The sequence below is a fragment of the Ruditapes philippinarum genome, unplaced genomic scaffold, assembly GCF_026571515.1.
Source record: "Ruditapes philippinarum isolate M1 unplaced genomic scaffold, ASM2657151v2 ctg12315_1_1_1_1, whole genome shotgun sequence".
In the NCBI taxonomy this organism is placed as follows: Eukaryota; Metazoa; Mollusca; class Bivalvia; order Venerida; family Veneridae; genus Ruditapes; species Ruditapes philippinarum.
Genome location: NW_026861527.1, coordinates 1 through 27158, shown reverse-complemented (window position 1 = coordinate 27158; position 27158 = coordinate 1). Strand labels below are relative to the sequence as shown.

The 27158-nt window shown below is 32.0% G+C and overlaps 1 protein-coding gene and 2 long non-coding RNA genes across 3 annotated transcripts; all 3 read right to left on the bottom strand.

The window, feature by feature from the left end:
* Positions 1 to 2480: 2480 nt before the first annotated feature.
* LOC132715933 (uncharacterized) lies at positions 2481 to 12792 on the bottom strand. Its single transcript, XR_009623748.1, has 3 exons — positions 12502 to 12792; positions 12109 to 12309; positions 2481 to 3624 (listed from the first exon to the last, which is right to left on the bottom strand). It is a non-coding gene; the product is annotated as an uncharacterized LOC132715933 (long non-coding RNA).
* On the bottom strand, positions 9018 to 10205 carry LOC132715932 (uncharacterized). Its single transcript, XR_009623747.1, has 2 exons — positions 9869 to 10205; positions 9018 to 9110 (listed from the first exon to the last, which is right to left on the bottom strand). It is a non-coding gene; the product is annotated as an uncharacterized LOC132715932 (long non-coding RNA).
* Positions 12793 to 20391: 7599 nt separating the features above from the next.
* Positions 20392 to 26240, bottom strand: LOC132715931 (uncharacterized). The gene is made up of 5 exons (XM_060699045.1): positions 26162 to 26240; positions 25228 to 25421; positions 24520 to 24694; positions 21217 to 21435; positions 20392 to 20420 (listed from the first exon to the last, which is right to left on the bottom strand). The coding sequence occupies exons 1-5, from the start codon at positions 26238 to 26240 to the stop codon at positions 20392 to 20394; spliced, it is 696 nt and encodes a 231-aa protein (XP_060555028.1).
* Positions 26241 to 27158: the final 918 nt, after the last annotated feature.

Sequence of the window (27158 nt, the reverse complement as noted above, 5' to 3'; positions counted from 1 at the left end):
TTACAATCTGCTATGAAGGTTGTCCGCTTTCCCTGCAAATTTAAAAAAAAAGCTTAAATTAATTTGAGATAAAGATATTAAGCGTATAACAACAAAGCGAATATCATTTCAAATTTTGTACTTTATTCTTACATGAATTAATGTTTTCAACTACACGATTTAAAATTCTTGACTTCAGGATTTCAACTTCTTTCATTCAGGATTTCAAAACCTTTTGAAGAGAGGCCAAGTATAAAGTGGTTACACTTATATTAAATGCAAGCATCCCGGATAAGTATCAAACTACTGCGATTGGTAAACAACAACATTTTGCAAACAAATATTTAAACAAAAATAACTCTTGCATGAAAAAAAAAGAGAAATTAAGATTTGTTTCTCAGAATGCTTATCTACATGCTAGCATAAACATTTCACATAAGTTTTAATTAAATCCATCTTATATTATAAGAAAGGTAAAAATTATTTTCAATACTACAAGTGCGGACAGAATGACCGGTGAACAAGCCGTCTCCATAATATCCACTTCAAATTTTGTTCACAGGGATACGATTGCTTGATACTGAAATCTTGAATTCCAGTAGTTGAAATCGTGAATTCACGAGGCTAAAATCGCCAAGTTTGAAACAAATACAGTTGACTCTCGGTAACTCGAAATCCAAGGGACTGGACATTTTACTTCGAGAGAAACGGAATTCGAGTAACGTGGATCTGTCGCCATTACGTTGAAATTTGTACATGTGCCTGATTGAATGTACAAAGAAATAGGTTTTCTAATTGTTGATAGTGGCAATGACGCAATATTTAATCGTTTAAATGACGGTAAATCACTTACAACTACAAATTATGAATGAACAGAAATATATTATTCAAAATTTAATATATGTATATAAAAAGTGAAACATAAACACAAGCATTCGTAGCAATGACATAAACGCAAGTTTGTCAGTATTTATCAGTAATGCACATGTTTTTAATACGCATTCTTGACAATTCATTTACGTTGATAACACACGTCAATACCTAGGCTGTTATTTCAGTAACACCTGTCAGACTGGCACAATTAAATTAATAAACTCTTAATTTAGTTATCTAATTGTTAAAACCAATTCAGTCCTGAATCCGATTAAAGCCATTTTTACGACGCGTTAATAATACATGATGACCGGCAATTAAAATTACTATGAAACGTGTGAAACCCGAGTGACAACATCTCACCTTGATGTCGCCGACCTTTGATCAGTCGGCTGTTTTCACACTTCGACTAATTGAGATGAAAATATGTTGGATTTTAATTGACGGGACCAAATTTTCTTTTCGACTAAACAGGAGTCTCGGTAAGTCAAAATTTGACCTAAGCGGAGTTAAAATACAAAGATAAAGAAGGAAATTTGACGGGACTCTAGAAATTCTTCGACTTATGCGGAATTTTGAGTAAAGCGATTTTGACTTATTGAGAGTCAACTGTATTACAATTGTAATTTCATGTAAAAGTTTAAATGGCGAATTCGTGAAGTTGTAGACGAGAAGTTAGAACACGTCCATTAAGTTGTATTAATAATAATAATTTCCCTGAACTGACTAAAGTAAACATTTTTTACAAGTATAATTGCCTTTCCAAAATAAATGGCAACAAATGACGCACAAACACACAAACAGCATATATATTTTTGTGCTTGGAGCATATTTTAATGTAACAGATAATTCTCTGGAGACAAACTTTTACAAAATTAACATAAAATGATAATTAGAAAGATAAAAAATAGTAGATATACGTTATAGATATTCAAACATAAATGAATTTTACCCTCTTACTTAACCCATTACGCGATATACACGCCTTTTTACGCCTTTTTCACCCCCCTCTTTTTTGTTGTCTCTAATGGTAAAAAATGCCTTATTTAGGTCCCCAAAACTTGTTTTTGTTTGAGAAATGTTGTTAAAAAAGTGACCACTTTTTTGGCGCGGCCCCCAACCAAAAGATACATCAGGGGGTTGCCAGAAGGGGGATGTACCCCCTTGTTTGGAGGGTTTGAAGGGGGACGTATTCCTCCTTATCGCCAAGAAAATTTTGGACTTGTGAGAGGCTATAAATGACCCCAGATTGATCATAAGGTAACGTGTAACAAACGCTGAAAAGCATTTGACTCTATCTCAATCCATTGAGAAGTTGCACCACTTTGAAATCAATTTTGATGGGAAAAATCAACGCAAAATAGTGATTTTTGGCAATTTTGAGATGTCCCCTGTCAGGAGAAATGATTGCCTTGATGTTATTTAATCTAAGGAAAGATTCAGTAATAAATACTGGAACCAATTTCCAAGATATGGAGGCTGGGCATAAAAGTGAAATATTCTCAGTTGGAAAACTAGCATGTAATTGTTTAGTTAACACTATTTGTTTAGGTATTTTTATCTTGTTCTATCTCAAATCAATATATACATTTACACAACAACCTCTGACTATTATTTACACCCACAACACAGAACTCTGATCATTATTTACACCCAAAACAAACACACATCATTTATTAGCCACTTATACGAAATATCTTTCCACGTATACGTCTTTTATACGAAACAAAACAAGACACCTAAAGAGCCCAAGCTCTAAACAACTTATGACCAAACAAAACAATAAAATCACTACAAAAATGAAGAACACAAAAAATGAATATTTTTACAAATCTAAGATACACTATAAACCACAAACATTCATCCAACAATATTAACTTCACACAATCTAATCAGCATCAGAAAACAACTTAAACTAAAGCACCCAATATTTACATATATCCTCAAATCAAAGCATCAACTAATATAATTTTGACCAGACAAACATTCAACCAATATCAACCAATTATATCTTCACAAACAGATATAACTCAACAACCAAAACAACTAATTACAACCAATAAACCCTGATCAATTAAGATCACCACAATTATATTCAACCAACTTCAACAAACCAACAAAACTCCCTACAAAACAACAAAATTCTCTTCTAAATAAAAAAATAACCGCTACACACTATCAGCGTGTCTCTCCTAACTGATGTAAAATCTCTTTCAAAATGCGCATATTTGCTGACCTTTAAACATGTATACATATTTTATACTCCCAGCAACAGGTTTATAAATGAAACTGTACATTGAAATCTGTAAACTTCAGTGTATCGCAGACTCGTTGTAAAAAAAACTATCTACAGTGAAACTGTATGATTATTCTGACATCCCCTCGTTGCCATGGTAACAGAAAATTTAAGCCTGAGCATGTTGTTTCAAGGGCAATGGTCCAGTCAACATTTGTGCCAAGTTTGATTAGTGTTGAAGCAGTTTTTATAGTATTATAGCAATTTGAACTAGTAACAAAAGACTTTTCAATGAAAACAGCCATTTTTCACAAAATGCTCATGAAGTAATGGGTTAATAGGTAAATTGTGTTTGTAAATTATAGGCACTATATAAATTACCCGCACTAAGCATGATATGATTACAATATAATTGTTTTCAAAATTGTTGTTAAGTAGTATCACATAAGTTCATTACCATGCAGTGAAAGTAACTCTATTGCCGTTGACCCAATTAAAACTTGTCTTCTTGTTTTTGTCCGTAAGTCGTCTTAAGCCTTTTTAAATCAAAATAACAATACGATATCATAATAACACAGGAATACATTCAGTAAATAAACAAAATAGTAAAAATCTTATGTGGGTAGGTTAGTTTACTTATACTTGAATATATTTTCCTTGAATTAATAATATAGACTCAGAACACATTCTTTTGATGTTTACGTATGTAAGCAATAAAAAGATAAAGTCATGACCGAATCTGTAGACTTAATACTTTACTGAATACTTTATCTGATGAGGTAATCAGTACTTGTGTCTAAAATAATAAATCAGCATACCCATTTATTCGGATAGAGACTACTGTTTTTCTCTGAACATTTTACATAACATATACAGTAAATGCACTTTAAACACATAACTTTATATGGACTGTTCACGAGTTTTCGACCCCCTTTTATAAAAATGTCCCTGAATTGGTTTACCATATTTGACAGTTACTACACGCGACGTCACAGCGACTGTGTAAATTTACATGCATATAAATCAATCTGAGTAAATAACACGAGTATGTGTGGATCTATAAAAAGTCGGTCGCGTCTTTGATGTTAACGTAATAGCATGCGCACAAATACAGATTAAAATTCATTTAAACTGGATCATTTTAAAACGACAAAAAGAATGTACAATTCATTTGTTTTAGCGATTGTATTTTTTTAGTTTTGTGTACTTACGACATTAATTAATATCAAAGATTTTTTAATTCATAAGAACAAACTGACGTTTTTCATAAGCGCTAATTATTGGGTTGCCAGGGTTCCCATATTTACTCGATTATGTCAAGTATTCTAACGTATATGCGACCGACATTTGTGACAGTAAATTGCGGAAATAGAATCGAGTTTTCTTTCAAGTTTTTACGGATTTAATCTGTATCTGTACTCGTATGTATATACATCCATTTCACGAAAGTCGGCCGGAAAAGAGCAGACGCATGGAACAGAGACAGGGTAAAGAAGTATTTGTTGGGATATAATTTCGTCGGATCTTAAATTCGTGGATTGACCTATCCACGAAAACCACGAATATTCGTGCCCCACGAATAGTAATGATTTTACAGTATATAGACCCCAAACAAATGTTTTCGTTAAAGAAATGGTGTTAAATAAATGATTACTTCTTTGGTGCCATCCCCTATCAAATAGATACACCAAGTAGTCTAGTCAATATATCCTAATTTGGGGGTCAACCTAGAACTAATTGCAAAAGTTTTAAAAGTTTGTTTTTCTGAAACTACTATGTATGTACATTTATCCATAAAAAGTCCCGAACTTTTGCTGCTGCCATTGCTGAGAAAATGATGCCTGAATTACATGGTACCTTGGATTTCATGAAAAATATACAAAATCAGGATGTCAGTTTACATATCAATATTTATTGTAAAATTAAAAATTGTATTAAGTATATTATTACAATATCAAATAATAAATAACAAAATCAAGTGTCAACCAATAATAATACAATTATCATATGATTACTTACTTTTTACTTAAACGGCAAAATAATATTACCCCACCCACTAATTTTTTTTACAAAAAGTATAACAAATGTATTCCAGGATAAACTCCTGATAACAACATTAAAGTAAATAAGATTTTGACAGTCATTTCATCAAACAAAACACATTAAATCCATTTTAAGGTTCAAAGGAACTCAAAAATGTAATTATAAGGTATGTGCGACTGCTGCCGTGCTGGCGCTATCATAGCAACATCTAACATTTATTTACTCATGGTTACAGGTATTGTTGCAGAATAGGTTGCTTTTATGGCGCACACACACAAATTTGGCCATGTGCGCCGAAATAGGAAAGATGATTTGGCTAACCTCGGGTGTTAAAACTTAAAGCAACACCAGACAACCTCACCTGCTTGATCATAGAGATGTGCATAGACTCCAGCAATTCGAACTTATTTAGTCGTCCCTTACAATCACGAGAAATAAACAGTGGCTGCATTGCAGGATTGTGTAATAAGTAATTGATAAATTAATTAATTGAATCGAGAATTATATATCTTGTTTGTGGTTACCGTCTCACCAACACTATAAAAGTAACATATGGCGCCTTTTAAGATCACCATGTAAATAATGACCACGGGGACCTCGCCGTGCATTATTTCAGGCACAAACGGACGCCTGAGTAGAACAAGCTAGCTGAATAGTCGCCTCACATAAAAGAATATGGCCCTTATATGGCTCAAAGTTAAAACATACATTGGTGAGAGGTTTATGGTTTAAAGCCAACAAACTTATCCACTCCTCGCCCCACAACAAGATAGTAAATCAGTTAATGAAACGTTTCAATTTTATAATTAAAGATGTTTGACAGGTTTTACCCTTTATTAGTGGTTGCTTGCATATATAGCCTGGGCTGTTAGGCGTCAGGCTTATATTATTAATCTAAAATGCAGCATGTTTCCTTGACAAAAAAAGAAAAAAATGTTCATTAATTGTGTTTATTTAAAGTTTATATAAATGAACGATTACATTATCCTTGCCATACTAACAAAATTGCCAAGTTTAAACTTAAAATATATTTGCTCAACAATCTCAAATAAACTTACACTAATAGTATAACAAGTATATTCACTGACCCCCCCCCCCTTTACAAAATATCAAAAATACAAATAATTAAAGATTACATTTTTTCAAAAATGCAAATGAAGATATAATGTACGTTTGATTTCATTTAAACAGTACTGGTTGGGGACTACCAAAACCGGACAACCACCAAACCCGGACGGCCCCGAAAATGCTTAATTTTCAGTGGTTGTCAGTCACTTTTTTATCAACAATAATTAGGTGCAGGTTTCTTTTAAAATTAAGTAAATAAATTTATTTCAATTTCCGTAAATCGTAATATTTTAATGTCTATTTTAAAAATGTTGACGTTGAAATTTGGGGGTCAAGAAAACAGTGCCTGACCTCACATACCAGCTATAATCATTTGCAGAGTAAATTATAGAATATCCAAAACTTCAGCATTTGTTGCTGACATATTGTATATCATGTTACAAATCAAAAATCAAAACACCAAAGCTTTTATCTGAATTAAATCAAATCATGTACATATCTGTCCGGACACATGGTACTGTAGTGTAGACAATTTAGGTAATACTGATACCCTCCTTGTCGAGCCTCAGATATAAGTGTCAATACAATCAGAAATAAACAAACTGGTTTGTTAGTTAGGAGAAGAACCTAGCTGAACTGTTTCAAATTGTTTGGTCTCTAGGTTAAACATTATGAAATCTGTACAGAAAAATGTTCCAAAAGTGTCCGGTTGATGTTCTCCAACCAGTACCAGTTTTAAATTTACACATGTCAATATTCATTTCTATTTGGTTGAGTAACAATGGCATACACAGAGTATACTAACTTATTTACCCATGCAAGTCAAATTGAATTCACCAGAGCACAGCTTAGCCACGGCGCCATTCTTTGCAGGATATGTAAACCAGGCCCCGTGTTCACAAAGATTTAAGGATCAGGATCAAATTTAAAAACTCGAATAATCTCCGTGATTTATTCTCTTAGATTGAATTTTCAGTATAAACTTGATAAAACTGGACTTGAAATAGCACGTTTATGAAATTTTAGAATGAATTCATTGTTATTTTTACAAGAAATAGGTATTTTACAGTTGATCTTGATCCTAAAATTTATCCTCATTTTGATCCGTTTATGTTTGCATTTGTTCTCTTATTTGTTGATTTTATCCCATTGTAATTGGATGGTTTCTTTGCAAATAAGCAATTATAAATATTTTGAATATGTTCCATTTGATTCTAGCATAATATGGTCAGTTTTAGTTTTATAAAACAATGAAAATAAAATCAGGATCAATTGATCCTGATATTTTCTTTGTGAACACGGGGCCAGATGACCAGTACTAATTAAATGCCTTTACTTGCCTCCGTACATGCCAGAGTAGTGGTAGAATGCAAATGACTGTAGACAGATTTCATGATCAAACACAACAAAAGTGACCTGCACCGCCAACGCCAGTCTGACTGATGTTTTCTATCTTATTGTGTTTACATGTAGATCTTATTGCCAGTAACTCATTTTCAACTTTTTGCCGATTTGAATTTTCTGATAAGGTTATTTTAGCAAACTTACAGAGAATTATTTACGTCACCCGTAAATTGATTTTGCCTTAGAAAAATAATTAAGTATAGATTTAGAATATGATTTCTGCGAAACATTAGATTCTATCAATTTTGGTATCGAGGCTTTAAATCCAGGCCATTTATCTAAATGACACTAAAAAGTGTCAAAGGGCATCGTCATTTTTGCTCGAAATCGTGTCAATCGCATAACTGTTAACACGTGTCTGGTTTCCAATGATTAAAAATAGAAATCCTCCATTTTCTTCAACGCAAAGGCGGCCACTGATTGGCTGATTAAAATGTCAGATAAGCGTGAAGTTTTTTCGGTCATCGTCAGATCTACAAATAAACATAAGAAGATCTAAACTTTAGAGCCATACGGTTAGCTCAGTAGGCAGAACGTTAGACTGTGACCTACACAGCCCGGGTTGGTTTCCAGGACTGTGTAGGTCACCTTCGTTGTCATTGATCATGAGCTATTCGCACTGTACGTCTGTTCTGGTACAGAAGTTACAGTTCATTGAGTAAATGAAGGCAATAGTACTGGTAAAATACTTGAAGTTTCCCCAGGCATGACGGTGGCTAAACTGTGCTCTGGTAAATTCAATGTTGCATACTGTTGTGATCCGTAGTACCAACCATCAACATAAACTTTAGTCAAATGACCATCATTAATGCTTGTTACCACATTAAAACCAAAGTTTTCTTCATATGTTTGGCCATGTCGCAACATGAAGATGACTTTTTGTCATTTCGGACACTAAGTCACTAAATGTAAGTAAATGAAAAGACCTTTCAAAAGCATCTCCCTGTTCCATTTCTTTTCTGGTTAACCAAGACTTCTGAATGTAAGTGGTTCATGTATTTCTATCTGATATGCCCTCAAGATGCCTTTTCAAGTTTTCCTGTCCGTCCTTAAATTAACGTTACAACACTGATGGCAATTATATATTGGAATAATGAAGGTAAGTAAAAACACAAGGCAGACGAATTTTAACATTATCTGCCCACTGATCACCACAGTATATATTATTTTCATGATAGTGCTTTAAAATTCCAATCTAGAAAACAAGATAATATCAAAGAATCTTTTTCTATTCAAAATACTTTATCAAGCAAAAGTTCCACAAAATTACCATCCTTGAAATTTGGGAGTTATAGATCTTTCTTTCTTTCAAGCAGATATATCTGCTATAAATGTTTTGTCCCAAAAATGTTTGCGACGTAAAACATGAACCTGGATATTTGGATTTATTTCTACTTCAAGCAAATGTTTTTCCAAGCAGCACATATCCCTTAGTATCCCTTTTCTCCAACTCGAATACGGACAGAAGATTCGTTGTCATTGATTGACTCAGGAACTTGGTGTCCACCTGGAACAAAAGATCACTGTTTTGATGGAGATCAAATAGATTAGATATTACATTTTGTAAATATTGATCAACATATATTAATACGTATATTAATAAGTATGAATTATACATCAAACCAATAAGATAACAGTAAAAATATCAAATGATATTATTACATTGCTATTTTATTAAAGTTTTAATGATTGTTGAGTTAAACTTAATATAAAAAACGGCCATGATTCAAAATAAGGCAAAGTCTGATGACTATGAGTTTGCTAATTTTATTATCTCGCAATTTACAACAAATTTTAAAAGCTAGCAGTATGATCTTGCCATTATTATATTTGGCAATGACACATAGAAATTCCTAAACAGTCATTTTAAATTTTACTTGTGTTCCTACAATGATAAAACTTTATTAAAAGCGAAAAATAAATCAAAATTTAGTAACAAAAATGATAAACCAAATGTTAGATTTATGTTCCGTATTTGCTTCCGTAGTACAAAAAGTCGTCAAAAACTGAAGTACAATTATCGATTCATTCTTTTTGTTTCGTATAAATAATAAACAAATAACAAAATGCAAATGAAGAAAAATAAATAATACGCGTGTAGGTGATTTTTTTGCATGCAATTTCAAAGTATTTTTATTATTAGAATTATTTTTTTACAATGACGCAAGCATGAACTATTCGCTGATTTCTTTATTGTTTAAACGTTATCGTCGAAAGATTTGTGATATAAACATCTGAAAAAATATTGGTTTAATTTAAACCTACCTAGATTTTAAGTAAAAACCTTGTACTTTACCCCCAAACGGTTCAGAAGTTCCAAAACGAAGGTTGTTGACAGCCGTTTTAGATTCAATATGGGCGCCGCCATACTTATTTTCCGTGACGTCACAAACAATGCGCGTGAAATCTACTGGTATGGTAGCGTAGTTGGAGCAAGTTTTAAAATGGAAAAAATCGCTACATAAAACCGCTTTTATCTTTTTAATTGCAAATGCAAAAATTCGGGACTTTTTATGGTAAGCACTTAAGATTAAGTTCTTTCGTGAGGTGTTGATAAAAATTCTTTTGCAATTAGTTCTAGGTGTATCTTTATATTGACTGGCCTAAAGGGCCAGAAGAGGGATGTGCCCCTTTTTGCTTGGGGTTTTAATGAGGTCAGCAGACCTCTTCATCTCCAAGAAACCTTCGGACTTGTGAGAGGCAAACATTGGCCTCAGGCCGACCTTAAGATAACGTGTACTAACCAATGCTGAAAAGCCTTTGACTCTATCTCAATCCATTGAGAGGTTGCAGCACTTTTAAATCAGTTTTGATGGGAAAACCAATGCAAAATAGTTATTATTTGCTTTTGCTAACATGAAACTGATTATGCCGTTACAAAGACAATGGTCCATTTAACGTTTGTGTCAAATTTAAACAGTTTTTTATATAAGTACATTGCGATTTGAACTTGTAACAGGATTTTTTATAAACACAGCCATTTTTCACAAAATAATCATGAAGTAATTGGTTCATAGGGAATGCAATTTTCATGCTTTTATACTATACGTTGAACGAATCACTTTTATGTTAATTTTCGTTTCAGTCTATGTGTTTAACTCATCAAACAAATTATATAGAGGATATTTGTTTGTTTGTGTGTAAGATGAAATTTTATTTCATCGAGTGGGCTTTAAAAACAGTATTCTCACGAGTGGCGTAGCGACGAGTGAGAATACTGTTTTTAAAGTTCACGAGATGAAATAAAATTACATCTTACACAACAAACAAACAAATTTTCTTTTTATTTTATGCTTTAAAACAAGTTAAAACGAAATTTCCATAATATTAACGTTAATATTAAAATCTGTTTTCCCCATTTAGTCGGAATTTCTCATTATAAACAAGAAGTCTTGAGCTGAAAAATAAGTCCGACAATCGACGTTAAATGACGGTAATATTATTCATTTTATTAAAAAAATATGAATGATCGCTTGTTTTAATAATAAAAACAAACAATTCTTGTAGGAGAAAACGTCCAACCATCCATCCATATTTCTGTTACTTACTGTGAATTTATATAAGACCTGGCTTTGTAAAATGTAAGCGGCAGCCATTATTTAAAGTTGTGTATTTCACGGGAGGAAAATATTTGTGTTTGATTCAGAGGAATATCATTTGGATTTGTTAGTCATACACCTTTTTAAAAGAAAGAAAACTTATTTGAGGATTGCAACAGACAATAAATAAGTGTTGACAGATGTGAAAACATTAAAAAAAGCTGCTATGAAAATGGAAAACTTGGAAGCTGGCTCAAGAACGCTGGGTTTTAACTTGTTCTTCGAGTGATGGCTGTCATTGCTTTTCAATTTTTTATAAAGCATACGGCAGTTATTGCTCGTAGGATACTTTAATATGCCCAAATGTCATCAAGAGCAGTTTTGCATGTGGAAGGAATGTATTTTTCAGACTGTAAAAATTAAAACAAAAAAATTTAGAGACGAAATTTGGTGATTGGAATTTGATTGAATAGAAGTAAGTTTTCTTCTTTTTATTACATTTGACATTTAAGTTATTTATCAATTTCAGCTTTGCTTTTTTCTTTAAACAGCCTGACATAGTCAGAATTGTCGGCAAAAATGAAATTGAGGTACATCATGGGGAAAATCTTAAAAAAGTAGTTTCGTCATTGAAAAATGTGAAATTATATTTTGATAATTTTCACTGTGAAATTATCAAATATTATTTTCACGGATAAATCAGTAATCCACAGAAAAGCATAAAATAAACAAAACTAACGTCATATACCATTTGTGATGACAGAACTAATTAGAAAATCGGATTAAGTTTAGGTATTTGCCTTTAAATTACAATCAAAACATTGTAACACATTACGCTAAAAATATATAGAATATAATTTTGAATAGTTATTTTAATCCACCTAGAAACATTGTTGAAATGAAACTTTAACGGGTTAATTTCCAAATTAAAAATGAAAAAGAAAATAAATCAAACAAACTATTTACCAATATGCGCTCCATGAAGTGTTTCTTTCGAACGCCGCCGTTTTAACGCATTTCGTAGTAAGTATTGTAGGTAATTCATTTCCTTTCTTGATGTTATAGTAACAAGATGTTCACTGCGCTTACGGCATTTGCTGTTTGCAATATCCCATGAGACCTCTTCAGATAATACTGTATAGCATTTTCTGAAAAGCACTGAGCAAGCTGAAATATAAAAACATGTTTTATTTAAAATTATTATTATTATTCTATAATTTCTAAGGAAATTCCTTTATATGATTATACTATATATTGAGGTATCCAGCTGACATTAAAATAATAACAAAAAACATGATTTCGTTCACTGATGATACAATCTTTGTTTTGATTTCGCTTTGTATTTGAATATATACGTACCTGATGATTCTGATTCAGATCCTGTAATCTCAGTTGTAAACGTTTGAAATGAATGATTTGTTATTTTATAATGTATCCGAAATCCTTCAATTCGCTCTCTTTTTACGCCATACGAATACAAGTATCCCCCCGAAAAATCAAGACGACGATAAAACAATTCGATTCTTGAACCTTTTGATTTGTATGTCTCCGGTGGTAATATTCCAGAGCAAAACTCGTGTTCGCCGTCAGCATCTTTGATAGCAAATCGTGATTTTAATTCTATTTTAATGTAAAAAGAAAATCATTTATTAAACATGTAAAACAAAATGTAATCGTTAGATATGCGTTATAAAGAAAACAAGATGCAGCGTAAGAATTCCAATTGAAATTGAAATGATTATTTGCACTGGCAACAAAGTACAACAAAAAAAATCTTAGGATTAACATAACGAAGTAATGTTAGCCTGGAAGCCGGTGAAACGAAGAAAAGTAACGCCGACAGAAAATGACCCCATGTCAATAGTCTATTGAATCGACCCCTTGTCTATAAAGTATTGACTCATTTCGGAGAAAAAAAAGATCCCCTAAAACATGTATATGAACCCTCATCGAATCAATCTCGAATAGATTATTAATTAACTACTTGAATCAAATGTTTGATGTCACATTCGCTTATCTTTGTTGTGACTTGTGACCTTTCCTTTCACTTTATGTTCATGTTAATGCGCGGACTTCAATTTTTACACAGGCTGAATTACTTTTACTTTCTTGTTTCGTTGACTTGTTATTGTTTAATGAGACTGTTTATGAGAAATAAAAGAAAGGTGCAAACTCTTTCGCGCCTCTTTACATCGGTTTCTGCGGTTTTCATCCTCAAAAGTAGAAGGTATGGAACTCGTGATCTAGGAGGGAAAAATACTGAGATCAAGTACAAAACATTTACAACTGTCAGGTTTTATTATTGACATAATCCGACATTTCCCCCCCCCCAATGATATTCAGTACTGAGGGGATCGGGTAATATATTCCACATTGTTTTCTAACCACATGATTAGAAAGTGTTCACTTTTGATATTTATTATTATTTGATATGAGTTTTTTGTGTGCATTGAATACAACACTCAGTGGTATCTTTGGAAGTTTCATTTTTAAGGATAGCTTCATCCTTTATTTACGCCCATCTCATGGCTGTATTTATGCTTTAATATTTAGCGTATGTTTTTTTGTAATAACGATTTTATACTTCACATTTGGTGCAGGTACACTTGTGCATGTTTGGCTGGAGTGTTAAATTTATGTTTTACAGTATTTGTGTACGACTTAATTGGACAGCCTTCTATATGCTACATGTTACCCTCAGAATTAGTTATGATCAATTAGTAAAGTATATGAATAAAAAATGTGAGCTATTTTCAAGTTTGCAAGTACAAGTACTGCGCAAAATGTTGTCCTAATCACAAGTAATACACTATCGAACTATTGCAAAATAAAGTTGTTTATTTAGCACCAACGTGTGCGTTACGTAATAGTTTTGTCATTCTCCCGTTTATCCACAAAGTAGTCAGTAGTACAAAATATACTACTGACATTACTGTCAATTTTATTGACAAAAGTTACCCTTTATTTAAGTAAACGTACTAACTTTTGTCAAAATTTTTTAATGATAATCACCTTGCCTCAGAAACTCGAGTTGAGACAATATGTGCCTTAATTTTATCTTTAACCTGTATATTAGTGACCCCGGTCCGAATTCAATTGGAAGCATGTCCTATTCTTCATAAAAAACGTCTCACATATTTTTACTTTATAAAAGCTTGAAGCTTTTTCGAACAACTATAAAGTCGGTTTCCAGGAACTCAACTGAACTTGTAAAATTTGAAGAACATAGTCGAGACCACTGTAAAGCTCAAATCAATGATCCCTGGATTGAGAGACTGATATTTTTACCACTCGTCCACCGCTTCCTTTTAAATATTGACTTGTCCCCCCAACCATGCATACCGTTACGCCCTATGATATATAAGTATACAAAAAGTAGTAACACTTCTTTTGCTATTTCTTGCATTACAAGTAGTACAAAGCAACAACAAGAAGTTAACTTGTTTGTTTGTTAGTTTTAAGTATATTTAACAAACCCAGTGAAAATAAAATCAGAAAAAGTTCGTCCTTAAAAATAATTCAACTTACAGCTATAGCATTTTGGATAAAGATCTACCAAACTTGAAATTTAGTCATGCCTTAATTTTTTTAATGTTTTTTTTTCATAACTTATAAGCATGTCTTCATTAATTTCTGTAAATTATGAAAGGGGTCAACTTTAGATAATGGCAACATATAACAGGGGTTCTCTTTGCGAGTAATTTTTTTCATGTCGGGTAGACAAATCATGTTGACCGGGGGATGTACATAAAGTTAGTTCTACATAAAGTGAGTTCTATATTACTTATTTCTTTTTCGAATAAAAAATAAGGAGTCAGTTCCTTATTCCTTTTCCGGAACTAGTTCCTGATTCCTTATTCAAATCTTAATAAGACCAGCAGAATAACTATTAATTTAAATATGATTATGGTTGATCAGAAAACAATAAGGTTCTTATTTTCACAAAGCTGTTGAAAATTGCACAAATCAGTCAATAAAGCATCCGCATCGTCATATTTTTAAACAATATTCAAGTCGAACAAGGAATTATGAACCCGTTCCTTGTACCTCATTAAAATCATTGCATAAAGCATCGGCATAAAATACTTTGGAAAAATGTTAAAGTCGAATAAGTTATAAGGAACCAGTTTCTTATTCCTTATTCAACTCCGAATAAGGAACAGAAGAAGATACGCCAATAGAGACAGCATTTGCATTTATTTCTTATATATCTGCATCAGAATTGCAAGGATCAATCATTAAAATCATTAAATAAAGCATCTGCATAAAATATTTTGAAAAATAAATGTTCAAGTTTATTCAACTCCGAATGTGGAACAGAAGAAAATACGTAAAGAAAGACATCACTTGCAGTTATATTTGATAAACCTGCATTGGAATTGGAAGGAACAATCATTGAAATCACTGCATACAACATACACATAAAAAATATGGTGAAAACAAATGTTAAGGTCGAATAAGAAATAGGGAACCAGTTCCTGATTCCTTTATCTACTCCGAATAAGGAACAAAAGGAAATACGTAAAGAAGGACATCAGTTAAAGTTACTTTTGATTAACCTGTATTAGATTTGCAAGGATCAATCATTAAAATCCTTGGATAAAGCATCAGCATAAAAATATTTTGAAAAAAAAATGTTCAAGTTCATTTGACTCCGAATAAGGAACAGAAGTAATTACATAAAGAAAGACATCAGTTGCAGTTATTTTTGATAAATCTGCAATAGAATTGTAAGGAGCAATCACTAAAATCATGAAATAAAGCATCTTCATAAAACAAATGTTAAAGTCGAATAAGGAATAGGGAACTTGTTCCTTATTCCTTATTCAACTCCGAATAAGGAACAGAAGAAAACACGTAAAGAAAGACACCAGTTTCTGTTATTTTTTATAAATCTGCATTGGAATTGCAAGGATAAATCATTAAAATTATAAATTAAAGCAATTGCATAAAATATTATGACAAAAATGTTCAAGTCGAATAAGGAATTCAATTCCAAATAAGAAACCGAAGAATTTACGTAAAGAAAGACACCAGTTGAAGTTATTAAAAAAAACCTGCATGAGAATTGCAAGGATCATTCATTAGATCATTGCATAAAGCATCTGCATAAAAATATTTTGAAAAAAAAAAAAAATGTTTCAGTTCATTCGACCCCGAATAAAGAACAGAATAAATACGTAAAGAAAGACATCAGTTACAGTATTTAGGATAAATCTGCATTAGAATTGCAAGGATCAACCATTAAAATCATTAAATAAACCATCTGCATCAAAATATTTGAAATAAATGTCAAAGTCGGATAAGGAATAAGGAACCAGTGCCGTATTCCTTATGAGACTTCGAATAAGGAACAGAAGTAAGAAAAACACCATTTGTAGTTATTTTTGATAAATCGGTATTAGAAATACAAGGATAAATCAATACAATCATTTCATAAAGCATCTGTATATTATAAATACTTTGAAAAAAATGTTAAATTCAAATAAGGAATAGGGGAACCTGTTCCCTTATTCCTTATCAACTCCAAATAATGAACAGAAGAAAATACGTAAAGAAAGACACCAGTTGCAGTTATTTTTGATAAATCTGCATAAGAATTGCAAGGATCAATCATTAAAATCACAAAATAAAGCATCTGCATAAAATATTTAAAAAAAAATGTTAAAGTCGAATAAGGAATAGGGAACTCGTTCCTTATTCCTTATTCAACACCGAATAAGGAACAAAATAATACGTAATCATTAAAATCATTGCATAAATCATCCACATAAAAATATTTCTAAAAGAATGTTCAAGTTCTCAATATTTTATGCATATGGTTTATTTATTGATTTATATGATTGATCCTTGCAATGCTTATGCAGATTTATCAAAAATAACTGCAACTGATATCTTTCTTTCTTTACGTATTTTCTTCTGTTCCTTATTCAGAGTCGAATGAATTTAAACATTCTTTTTCAAAATATTTTTATGCGGATGCTTTATGCAATTATTTTAATACAAGTAAAGTCTCGTTTTACGACCGACCCTAAATTGCGGGCAATTTGATATTATGACCGCTTTTTTCCGGTCCCGATTTTTTGCCTAAATAATTCAATGGTCATAAGGCCCGAAATTATGACCGACCCGCTACTATACTACGTATTAGGTCCGAATTCTCACTTAACAATGCAAAAGGGGTCCAATAAAACGACCACTAGTAACACTGCTCGCTAACTTGTAGATCTACATGTCACCCATTATCTCCAATAAACAAATAATTTTACAACACTTAACGACAACCGCCATGAAGGTGTGACCGATTTACGGTACACGGAATATCAATTAACAGTTTGAAATTAAAGTGTCTATAGATGAGATTATCAATGAGATTAGCGGTTTGTGATTAAAAGGAATGGGATTGAATGTGTCAATGTTCCTTTCAATTTATTATTTTGGATTGATGCGAATCAAAGAAAGACGACCGATGTGTTAACAACACACACTTTCGGATAGGTAGGTAATTTCGTCTATGTTAAAAAAAAAAGATATTTTACAATTCGGAGTTAGAACTTTTACCGCTTTTGCAAATTTAATACAATCCAATTGTCTTTTAAAATAAAATTTAGAATCATAAACGGAAAATAATTAATTCAGAACAAAAAATAAAGTTGATTCACAAATTTTTAAATGACAATAGAGATTTAAACAATTACAGATACAATTTATTTTTACTTAAACTAAAAAACGTATTCATTTTTTTACTTTTAGGTCCGGATAATCCTGAAACAAATGGATGAGCATTTAGATGGGTGGGAAATATGAGTATGCATGAGATATCCAGAACTCAACAACTGAACAACAATGATTAAAATGAAATTTACTTATGAAAACTGTCGAAAATAAATAATGTCATTTCAATAAATCATCTTTTGGTTGAATAAAATTCATGTTAATTGGTTTATGTTATTCAAACAGTTATGTTTCAATGATCCCAGTCGCTAATGATAACATCCTACTCCAGAACACATAATAGTAGTAAACATTAGCACGGATCTCCAAATTAAGACCGACTCGATAATAAGACCACTTTTACCAGGACCCCAAAGTGATCTCAATAGCGAGACTTAACTGTAATTGATCCTTGCAATTCTAATGCAGATTTATCCAAAATAATTGCAACTGCTGTCTTTCTTTACGTATTTTCTTTTGTTCCTTATTGGGAGTTGAATAATGAATAAGGAACTGGTTCCGTATTCCTTATTCGACTTTAACATTTTTTCAAATATTTTATGCAGATGGTTTAATTAATGATTTTTATGATTGATCCTTGCAATTCTAATGCAGATTTATCAGAAATAACTGCAACTGGTGTCTTTCTTTACGTATGTTTCACTGTTCCTTATTCGGAGTTGAATAAGGAAAAAGGAACTGGTTCCCTATTCCTTATTCTACTTTAACATTTTTTCCAAATAATTTATGCAGATGCATTGTTTCATGATTTTAATGATTGATCCTTGCAATTCTAATGCAGACTATCACAAATAACTGCAACTGGTGTATTTCTTTACATATTTTCTTCTGTTCCTTATTTGTAGTTGAATAAGGAATAATAAACGGGTTCCCTATTCCTTATTCGACTCTGTCATTTTTTTCAAAATATTTTATGCAGATGCAGTATTTCATGATTTTATGATTGGTCCTTGCAATTCTATTGCATATTTATCATAAATAACTTCAACTGGTGTCTTTCTTCACGTATTTTCTTCTGTTCCTTATTATGAGTCGAATGAACTTGAATATATTTAAAAAAAATATTTTATGCAGTAGCTTTATTTATTGATTTTAATGATTGGTCCTTGCAATTTTTATGCAGATATATAAGAAATAACTGCAACTGCAGTCTCTATTGGCGTATCTTCTTCTGTTCCTTATTCGGAGTTGAATAATAATAAGGAACTGGTTTCTTATTCCTTATTCGACTTTAACATATTTTCAAAATTTTTTTTATGCAGATGCTTTATGCAATGATTTTAATGACGTATAAGGAACGGGTTCATTATTCATTGTTCGACTTGAATATTGTTTAGAAATATGACGATGCAGATGCTTGATTCTATGATTTTGATGATTTATTTGTGCAATTTTCAACAGATTTGTGAAATTAGAACCGTTTTAGTTTTCTGATTAACCATAATTTTATTTTAGATAAATACTAATTCTGCTATTCATTATTTAGATTTGAATAAGGAATCAGGAACTAGTTTCCTGAACTGATTCCTTTTTCCTTATTCGAAAAAGGAATAAGAAATAAGGAATTGGGAACTAACTTTATATACATGACCGGGGGTCATACTATTATGAACGGGGAGTTAATATTCTTTAAAAAGTATTGACCGGGGGGTCATACTTTTAGTCACTTAACTTACAACGCAGGGTCTATATAATTTGCATTATAGGGATAGTTATTTTTCTAACGATTTCAAATAATATAGAATTGTTATCGATAAGATCGCATAAATTGATGGAATGACATAGGGACATTTGATAGAGGTTCGTCATGACTAAAAGATGACCCCAATTGATTTTGATATCAAGTGGTAAAAATTACTTTAGCTTTGGCCTTTCAACCAGTCTGACCAGTAACTCGAGAAAAAAGAATAGTTGATTATGATGAGTAGGTGACCACTACAAAGTTTTTGGTCAGACGGATAAGCGCACAGTTATCTTCACGTCAAAGGGAAATTTCTTTCGACCAATAATTTGAGAACGCTTTGGCCTTCAGTCCTAGGAGTTGATGTGGAGGTTTGCCAAGTTATTGAAATGTATTCATAAGGACAATGTTGAAGCATTTAGAATTGAATGAAATGTCTGGAACTTTTTATATTTGTCAAAAGGGAAGAGGTTAAATAGAAAATTGTCCCTTTGATATTTTTATGGACCATATTGCATTACATATTGGCACACCCTTGTATTAATACAAAGAACAAAACGATTAACATGACAGTCTTAGACCTTTTATGCGCATATTCTCCTTATTGTTACAGTTCAGAACCTTATTCTTTAAATATTTTACAAGAGAGGTCGTTTGCTGTTGAAATCGATTTTAAATCAATATAAGGAAAAACAATGTACTGATAGATTAGATTACACATATCAAAAAGATACAAGTATTACAACTGAGACAAAACGAGAAACATTCAATATAGCAAGCTATGCCAATCATGCACTTGCTCTCCATACATTTAAGACAATATTTATAAATTGTCAGAAGACATACTTACTAGGCTTGGAATCTGGAAAGTATACATTAAAATGTCAATAATTACTTTCTTAATAACATGCTTATATCGCAGACTCGGTAGTTTGTCCTAAATACCCGTCCGTAATTGACATAATGCATGAATATTTTGTGTTTATGAAGAATATCTCTTATGTGTAAATTCAGACAATTGTAAAAGTTTCTGTTTAATGTAAATTAGAGAAGAAGTAATGTATGCCTGTAAGGAAAATGTGTTAAATTATCAGTTAATGCAAGCTTTGAACATAGTAAGAATGTCCGTTAATGTAAGCCAGGATCTTTTAAATTATATTTGAATGTCCGTGTTTAAACCCAGAAAATGGTTTTACAATCTCTAAGAAGACCAAAAAGGGAATATTCTTAATAATGTGACGCGCGCGTGAAGATGTTTATTTTTTCTTACTCACTTGTGACTTAGCAAAACTCGCGTGAAGGGGGCTATACGGCTAGCTTACAGAGTTCTTAATTTCCCGCCGTGACTTACATAATGCATTAATATTGCACGTAGGGGCATGTGAGGTCTACTTTCCACAGTAAAGTTTTAAAGTCGTCGTATGACCTTTATAGTGTCCGTTTGACTTAAAATCCAAAATATTAAACAAACATAATAAAATTATATAATGCATAACTGCTAAAATACCATTTCTCTAAAAAACATTATGAAGTCTAATCGGAATTCGTTTAAACACAAAGGCAAATTTTCCCGCTAATAAAATAAGATATAAACTCGTATTATTTATTTCAATTATAACAACATATGTAAAGGTAAACGTAGTTTTGAATTTTCTTACCGAAAATCCAGTCACTACTATAACACGGCATGTAGAAATCAATGAAGGAGATATCAATGCTTTGGTGATAGTTGGCGTCTATTTGGAACTCCTCATTGCCGTTAGTGTGGTCAATATTCAAATATGAACGGGTAGAAAGAATCATGTTTGATTTAGAGCACCGTTCTAATCTGTTTCCTCTTTGACCAACGATACCAAGGCTAAGGCAAGCTGGAGTTTCTGGAAGGTAAAAAACAGGTTAACAAATTATAACATAATAATCTTTACACATTTCATTACACTAGACGAAATGGATAAATACTGATAAATGAAAACATCAATATGGAGATAACTAAACGAATAAACTTCTAATTCAGCAGTCGTTTCAAGTGACATTGTGCCTTTCCTAGTGTTGACATTGTGCCTTTCCAAGTGTAAATTGTATGTTTATCTTTGTGTTACAGGTCCCCTACGCCAATCACAATTGCACAATCTCATAATAGTTAATATCAACATAAGAAACTCAAAAATTAGTTACACCCATATTTGATAATCTGAATTTAAAGGTTAATAATTCTGTCATATCCTGCAATAAGAATGGATCCGAGATTATGAAGATTTAAAATTGCAAATTTATATGCTAGCGAAATATTAAAGAATACTAAAAATCAAATTCAGAAACAACCCACCGAGTAACAATTAAGTACTGGAAAATAGTACATGAGGAAATATTTTGAATACATATTAGCTATACAAAGTTATTATAACTACTTTGATTTTAAGTGTTTAAAAGAACATCATTCCACGTCCATACGGCATTGCATCAGTCATGCAGTCTCGATCACATTCATTGATCCAAACAGATGAACACACAGATTAATGGCCAGGTAACGAGTAAAATTAATGATAAAACATCACAATTTTGCAACTTTTAATGTTTATCACTCATCGCTATTTACAGGTAACTCTGATTCTGACTTTTAAAATTTTCATTACAAATTAAACAATTAAAAAATTTCTGCAATTTTTTATACCAATTTTTCTACGTTTTCGCATTTGTATGTACAAAAAAATTCCAAGTAACCAAGTGCACATTTTCTTTTGCAACTGAGTATATATACTCGTACAAAAAGTAATTGAACATTTCAGTCATAAAACCCCACCTGTTAAATAGAGTTAAAATGAGTTTTTGAACCACCGTTGAAATTTTGGTACATACACGCTAATTTGTGAGTATTCATTGTGGACTATACATAACAAATGTTTCTTAAATCAAATTTCAAAATAGTCATGGAATTTAAAAGCATTGAAGATTTTTTACAGAAAATTCAATGTCAATGACAGCTAAAATGAATGAAGCTTAACAATAAAAATGAAAGACGTGTTTGTTTTACATACTATCAATTTCCTTTGGAAGAAAAAACCCATAGGGTTTAACAATTAAGTGGATATTACATCACACGTTTTATTTAAAAGAATTCCTCTAAATTTAAGTCAGTGAAAATGTTTAATTGTTTTTATATCCTTCAACATGTTAAATAACATGATGGTCAAGAAGTTAAGCAAGTGGAATATGGTGGCCAAATCTACTTAAACCAAAATCTTTATTTTATATCTATGGGTTTGACTTGAAATTCAGTACGCAACCATCATCTATGCTTAGTAAATATTCGCAAATCTCACACAATCCTTAAGACATACAAAATAACAGCTTTCAGAATGACTGAACTTTTAATTGTCCAAAACTTTAATGGTATAAACAGAAAGAAATCTTTCCGAGAGTCTATAGTTCCAGATTTCACAACCTCCACATGATCGGTGCTCTTATTTAAGATAATAATGCATCCATTCAATATAAGTTAACCCTTTACCTCATATATACACGAAACAACGCACTTTCGACCCCCCCCCTTTTTAGGCCTCAAAGAGTGAAAAAATGTCATATTTGGGCCTCAAACACATGTTTTCGTTTGAGAAATGTTGCTAAAAGATAGAGCACTTTTTCGGCGCCGCCACCCATCCAAAAGATACATCAGGGGGTTGCCAGAAGGGGGATGTGCCCCCTTCTGTTAGGGGGGTTTGAAGGGGGGGCGGAGTCGCCCTCATCGCCAAGAAAATTATGGACTTGTGAGAGGCTAAAAATGACGCCAGGTCGATCATAATGTAACGTGCAACCAACGCTTGAAAGCCTTTGACTCTATCTCAATCCCTTGTGAAGTTGCAGCACTTTGAAATAAATTTTGATGGAAAAAATCGAGGCAAAATAGTGATTTTTGGCAATTTTGAGATGCCCCCTCATTGCCATGGTAACAGGAAATTTAAGACTGAGCATGTCGTTACAAAGACAATGGTCTAGTCAACATCTGTGCCAAGTTTGATTAGTATTGAAGCATTTTTCATAGTTTCATAGCAGTTTGAACTTGTAACAGGAGGCTTTTCAGTGAAAACGGCCATTTTTCACAATATGCTCATGGGGGAAAGGGTTAATTATTCATATTATGCATTTATTTTAAAACCTTATTGTTTTTCTTTGTGTTTACAGAATGATTTTTATTATTTTTTCCAATAGTACTCGTTCTTCTCAACTAATCAAGACGGCAAAAGTGAATAGGAGCAGTTATATAGTTAGAACTTTTGGCATAGGAACACTGTTCAAAACCAGAATACTTAAAGCAATAAACAGGAAAAGAAAACAGTTTTCCTAAAACGAAGGATATATTAACAAATGTTAAAAGAAAAGTTCAAAATATAAAATGAGACCTCATACGTTGGCTATAATTGGCTAACTTTGTTATAATTGGATGTATTGTATGAATTCTTGTATCGGGATGCAAGTACCTACAATTTAGTCAACTAGACTTTTGTTTTAACATGCCTTTGACCTTATTGTAAAATTACTATTTAAAAAAATGCCATTTCATATCGAAAGCGAAATCAGAATGACTGTACAAACCATCTTAAGCCCTTTCTTAGCAACTAAATGAACTTCATTTTAGAATTAGTTTAGCCGCAAACAAAGGTCACAAATCCAACTTTATTTCGTTAACTTCAAATGCAATCATGACATATAATAAAAAATACGGATTTCAGTGTCTTAAAAACAAATTATTTAAATATTTTTGTATCTTTTTTTACATTACACTTTGCAGCTTAATTTTGATAAATACCAGAGGTAAAGTACTTGTTATACTGCATATATTTGGATTAAATTAACAGATCTGCAGGTTTTATCAAGTATGTGTCAGGCGTATATTTTTGTTTGATGAAATCCTTAACTTTAATATTTCTACTTGTCGCTAGTTTAAAAAATATCATAAAATCTACCTTCAGTAGTAACAATTGCTCGAAATTTCATCGTTAACCATATTTGATTGCACCTTGCATTAAACGACACCACGCTTTGGTCTGTTTCTAATACGAATACTTCATTGTTGAAACTATGGTCAATGAAAAATCTAGAATTTCTTTGGATGTTTTCCGATACTATCACGTCGCAATCCTATAATATAATAGCCAGTACCGAACCAGTGGTAAAAAATATACTTATATGATGTTAGAATTACATTGTTAAAATTAAAGTGTGGACGAGCAGGTCAGAATATATTTTATTACTAAGAAAAACATTATACGATAGACGAACAGATCGAGCAAGGTTGTATTTTCAGCAGCCTTTTGAAACAATCAAAATTGTAGCGAAAGTACACCGGGCTAGAATTTCTTAAAAGCAATGTACGATTGTGAAGTCAATTACATACAAACAATTGCAAACATAATTTTCAAAAACATTCAATTTGAAATTCGAATATAACTTATAAAGAATTGATTTCAAACTGATAAAATTGAGTTTCAATTCTCTTTATAGTAAATGTAAAGTTGAAAATCAAAAACGGTAATATTGCAAATGAAAAAAGAAAGACAAAAAACAACAAAAAGCAAAAACAAAAATAATGAGTTTACCCACGTTATCTACTTGCGAATAACTGTTATCCATTAAAGGTTTAAAATATCACAATAAGATAAATGAACGCATACCTTTGATAGTGATACATTAGTGAAAACAACTTTGGCAAACCGTTGGGGTTCAACACTCACAATCCATTTAATTTCATAGTCAATATTTGTCGTTAGAGGGTAATTCGGTGACGTCACTATGGAATTTCCATCTAAATACTGTACATTTACAAGATACCAAGGACACACAGAGCTCGGAAACGGAACCATATAAACTGTTAATAAAAAGCGTTTTGTATTAGCTAAAACAAAGATAACTTGCCATAAAGTTTTAGAAACAACATCATCTCATCAATTTTTATGATTAACAAGTGCAACAGGTATTGAAAAATGGGCATTGGAACACGATAGTATAGAATATGAGGGGGAACAAGAAGTGTTCGAATAAGGATGCATCCTAAGAACAAAAATTGCGATTCTTTATTGGTTGCACTGAATTGTTTTTAATTTTGTTCCCTCAAGGGATTCACTTCTGACAGATATTCAAAGTTTTAGGCTTCGGACCCAAATTTGAAGGCTTTTAAGATATACATTGAAGACACTGAAAACTGTCAGAACAGTCGTATTTGCACTGAACAAATTTTAGCTTTGGAAACATACAATTGTACCAAGAGTGAAGATCAGGTGAATGCAGAGAATGGGCGAACACACTGTTATTTTCTGATACAGAAAGTATTGCACTGTAGATGCTTTGTGCAATGACGCGTTGCTTTAAGGTAATGGTCAAATATGATACGAGTATTTGTTTAGTTTATGAAGAACTTTGACTTGTAAAATTTCCCATTTACTAATTTGCTTTCAGGAACAGCAACCTCAATGGCTGGACATTGAGTTGTAATGAAAATGGCAGTCAATACCTTCTGTATACTGCCGGTCATTTTTGCAATGCATGCGCTTTTCCTTAATTATGAACCATTCAAAACCGTGTATAGTAATTTTGATTTCATTAATTTACATCTTTGCGCATCACTTGGAAGTCTTTTCTGCTCATATGTCAGCAAATAGGGAATCCATATAGCACAGATCTTTCCCATATTCAAATCACGTTTTGAATGGTATGGTATGAGCTCTTCCGAATGAGATACTTGCTATTTGTCTAGTGGCATATATTGCATTGGTATTCACTATTTTTCATTTAAGCATCCATCTTCACTGACGATGCTGTTCGGGTATATTGGGTGCATCTTCACTCAAAATACACTCACATTTGAATTAACCAGCAATAACTGATGAAAAGGCATTTGATTTGTCCCTATACAGAAAATATTATTCAAAAATGTCTTTACACTATATGCCAAGTATACAACGCGTCTTAATATAACTCGGTATTTTAATGGCCTACTCTGATCTTCTACAGAATACAGAAAAACTGAATCCATAAAGAACTTTAAGAAAACGACGAAATTATAAATGTTGCAGGGTCGGTTTGATCGAGTCTGTTCATGGACGGTACTGGAAAGTGCAAGTTATTGCCTACATCCGCTAAAAAATAGTTTTTCATTTATATAACAAAATGGTGCAATTTCGAATTAAGAAACATCGGTTATCATTGGATCTTCAATGTGACACATTGTTTTTCGATTAAAGGCAGCGAATGGTCCACAATTTAAAAGAAAATGCGCGTGCCTATAAAAACAAACTATTTTTGCATTAAAATATACGAGAAGCAATGTTTAGCAAGCTATAAACAGAGCTGAAGTGAGCGTTTTTTTTATGAATGTGTTATCAATTTAAAGCTTACATGTTTATCAACCTGATAACCATCATTTTCTCTTATCTATTGAAATATTGACATTTCAAAATGCATTCATATTTGAACACTTCTCAGATCAGATCTGATTAGGAATATAAAAGAAGAGTGTTTCGAAGTTATTTATCTTTTTGTTTTATAGCCAATACACAATCATTTTCCCCTGTTAATAAGCAAAATTTCGAGCATGTAAACACAAATT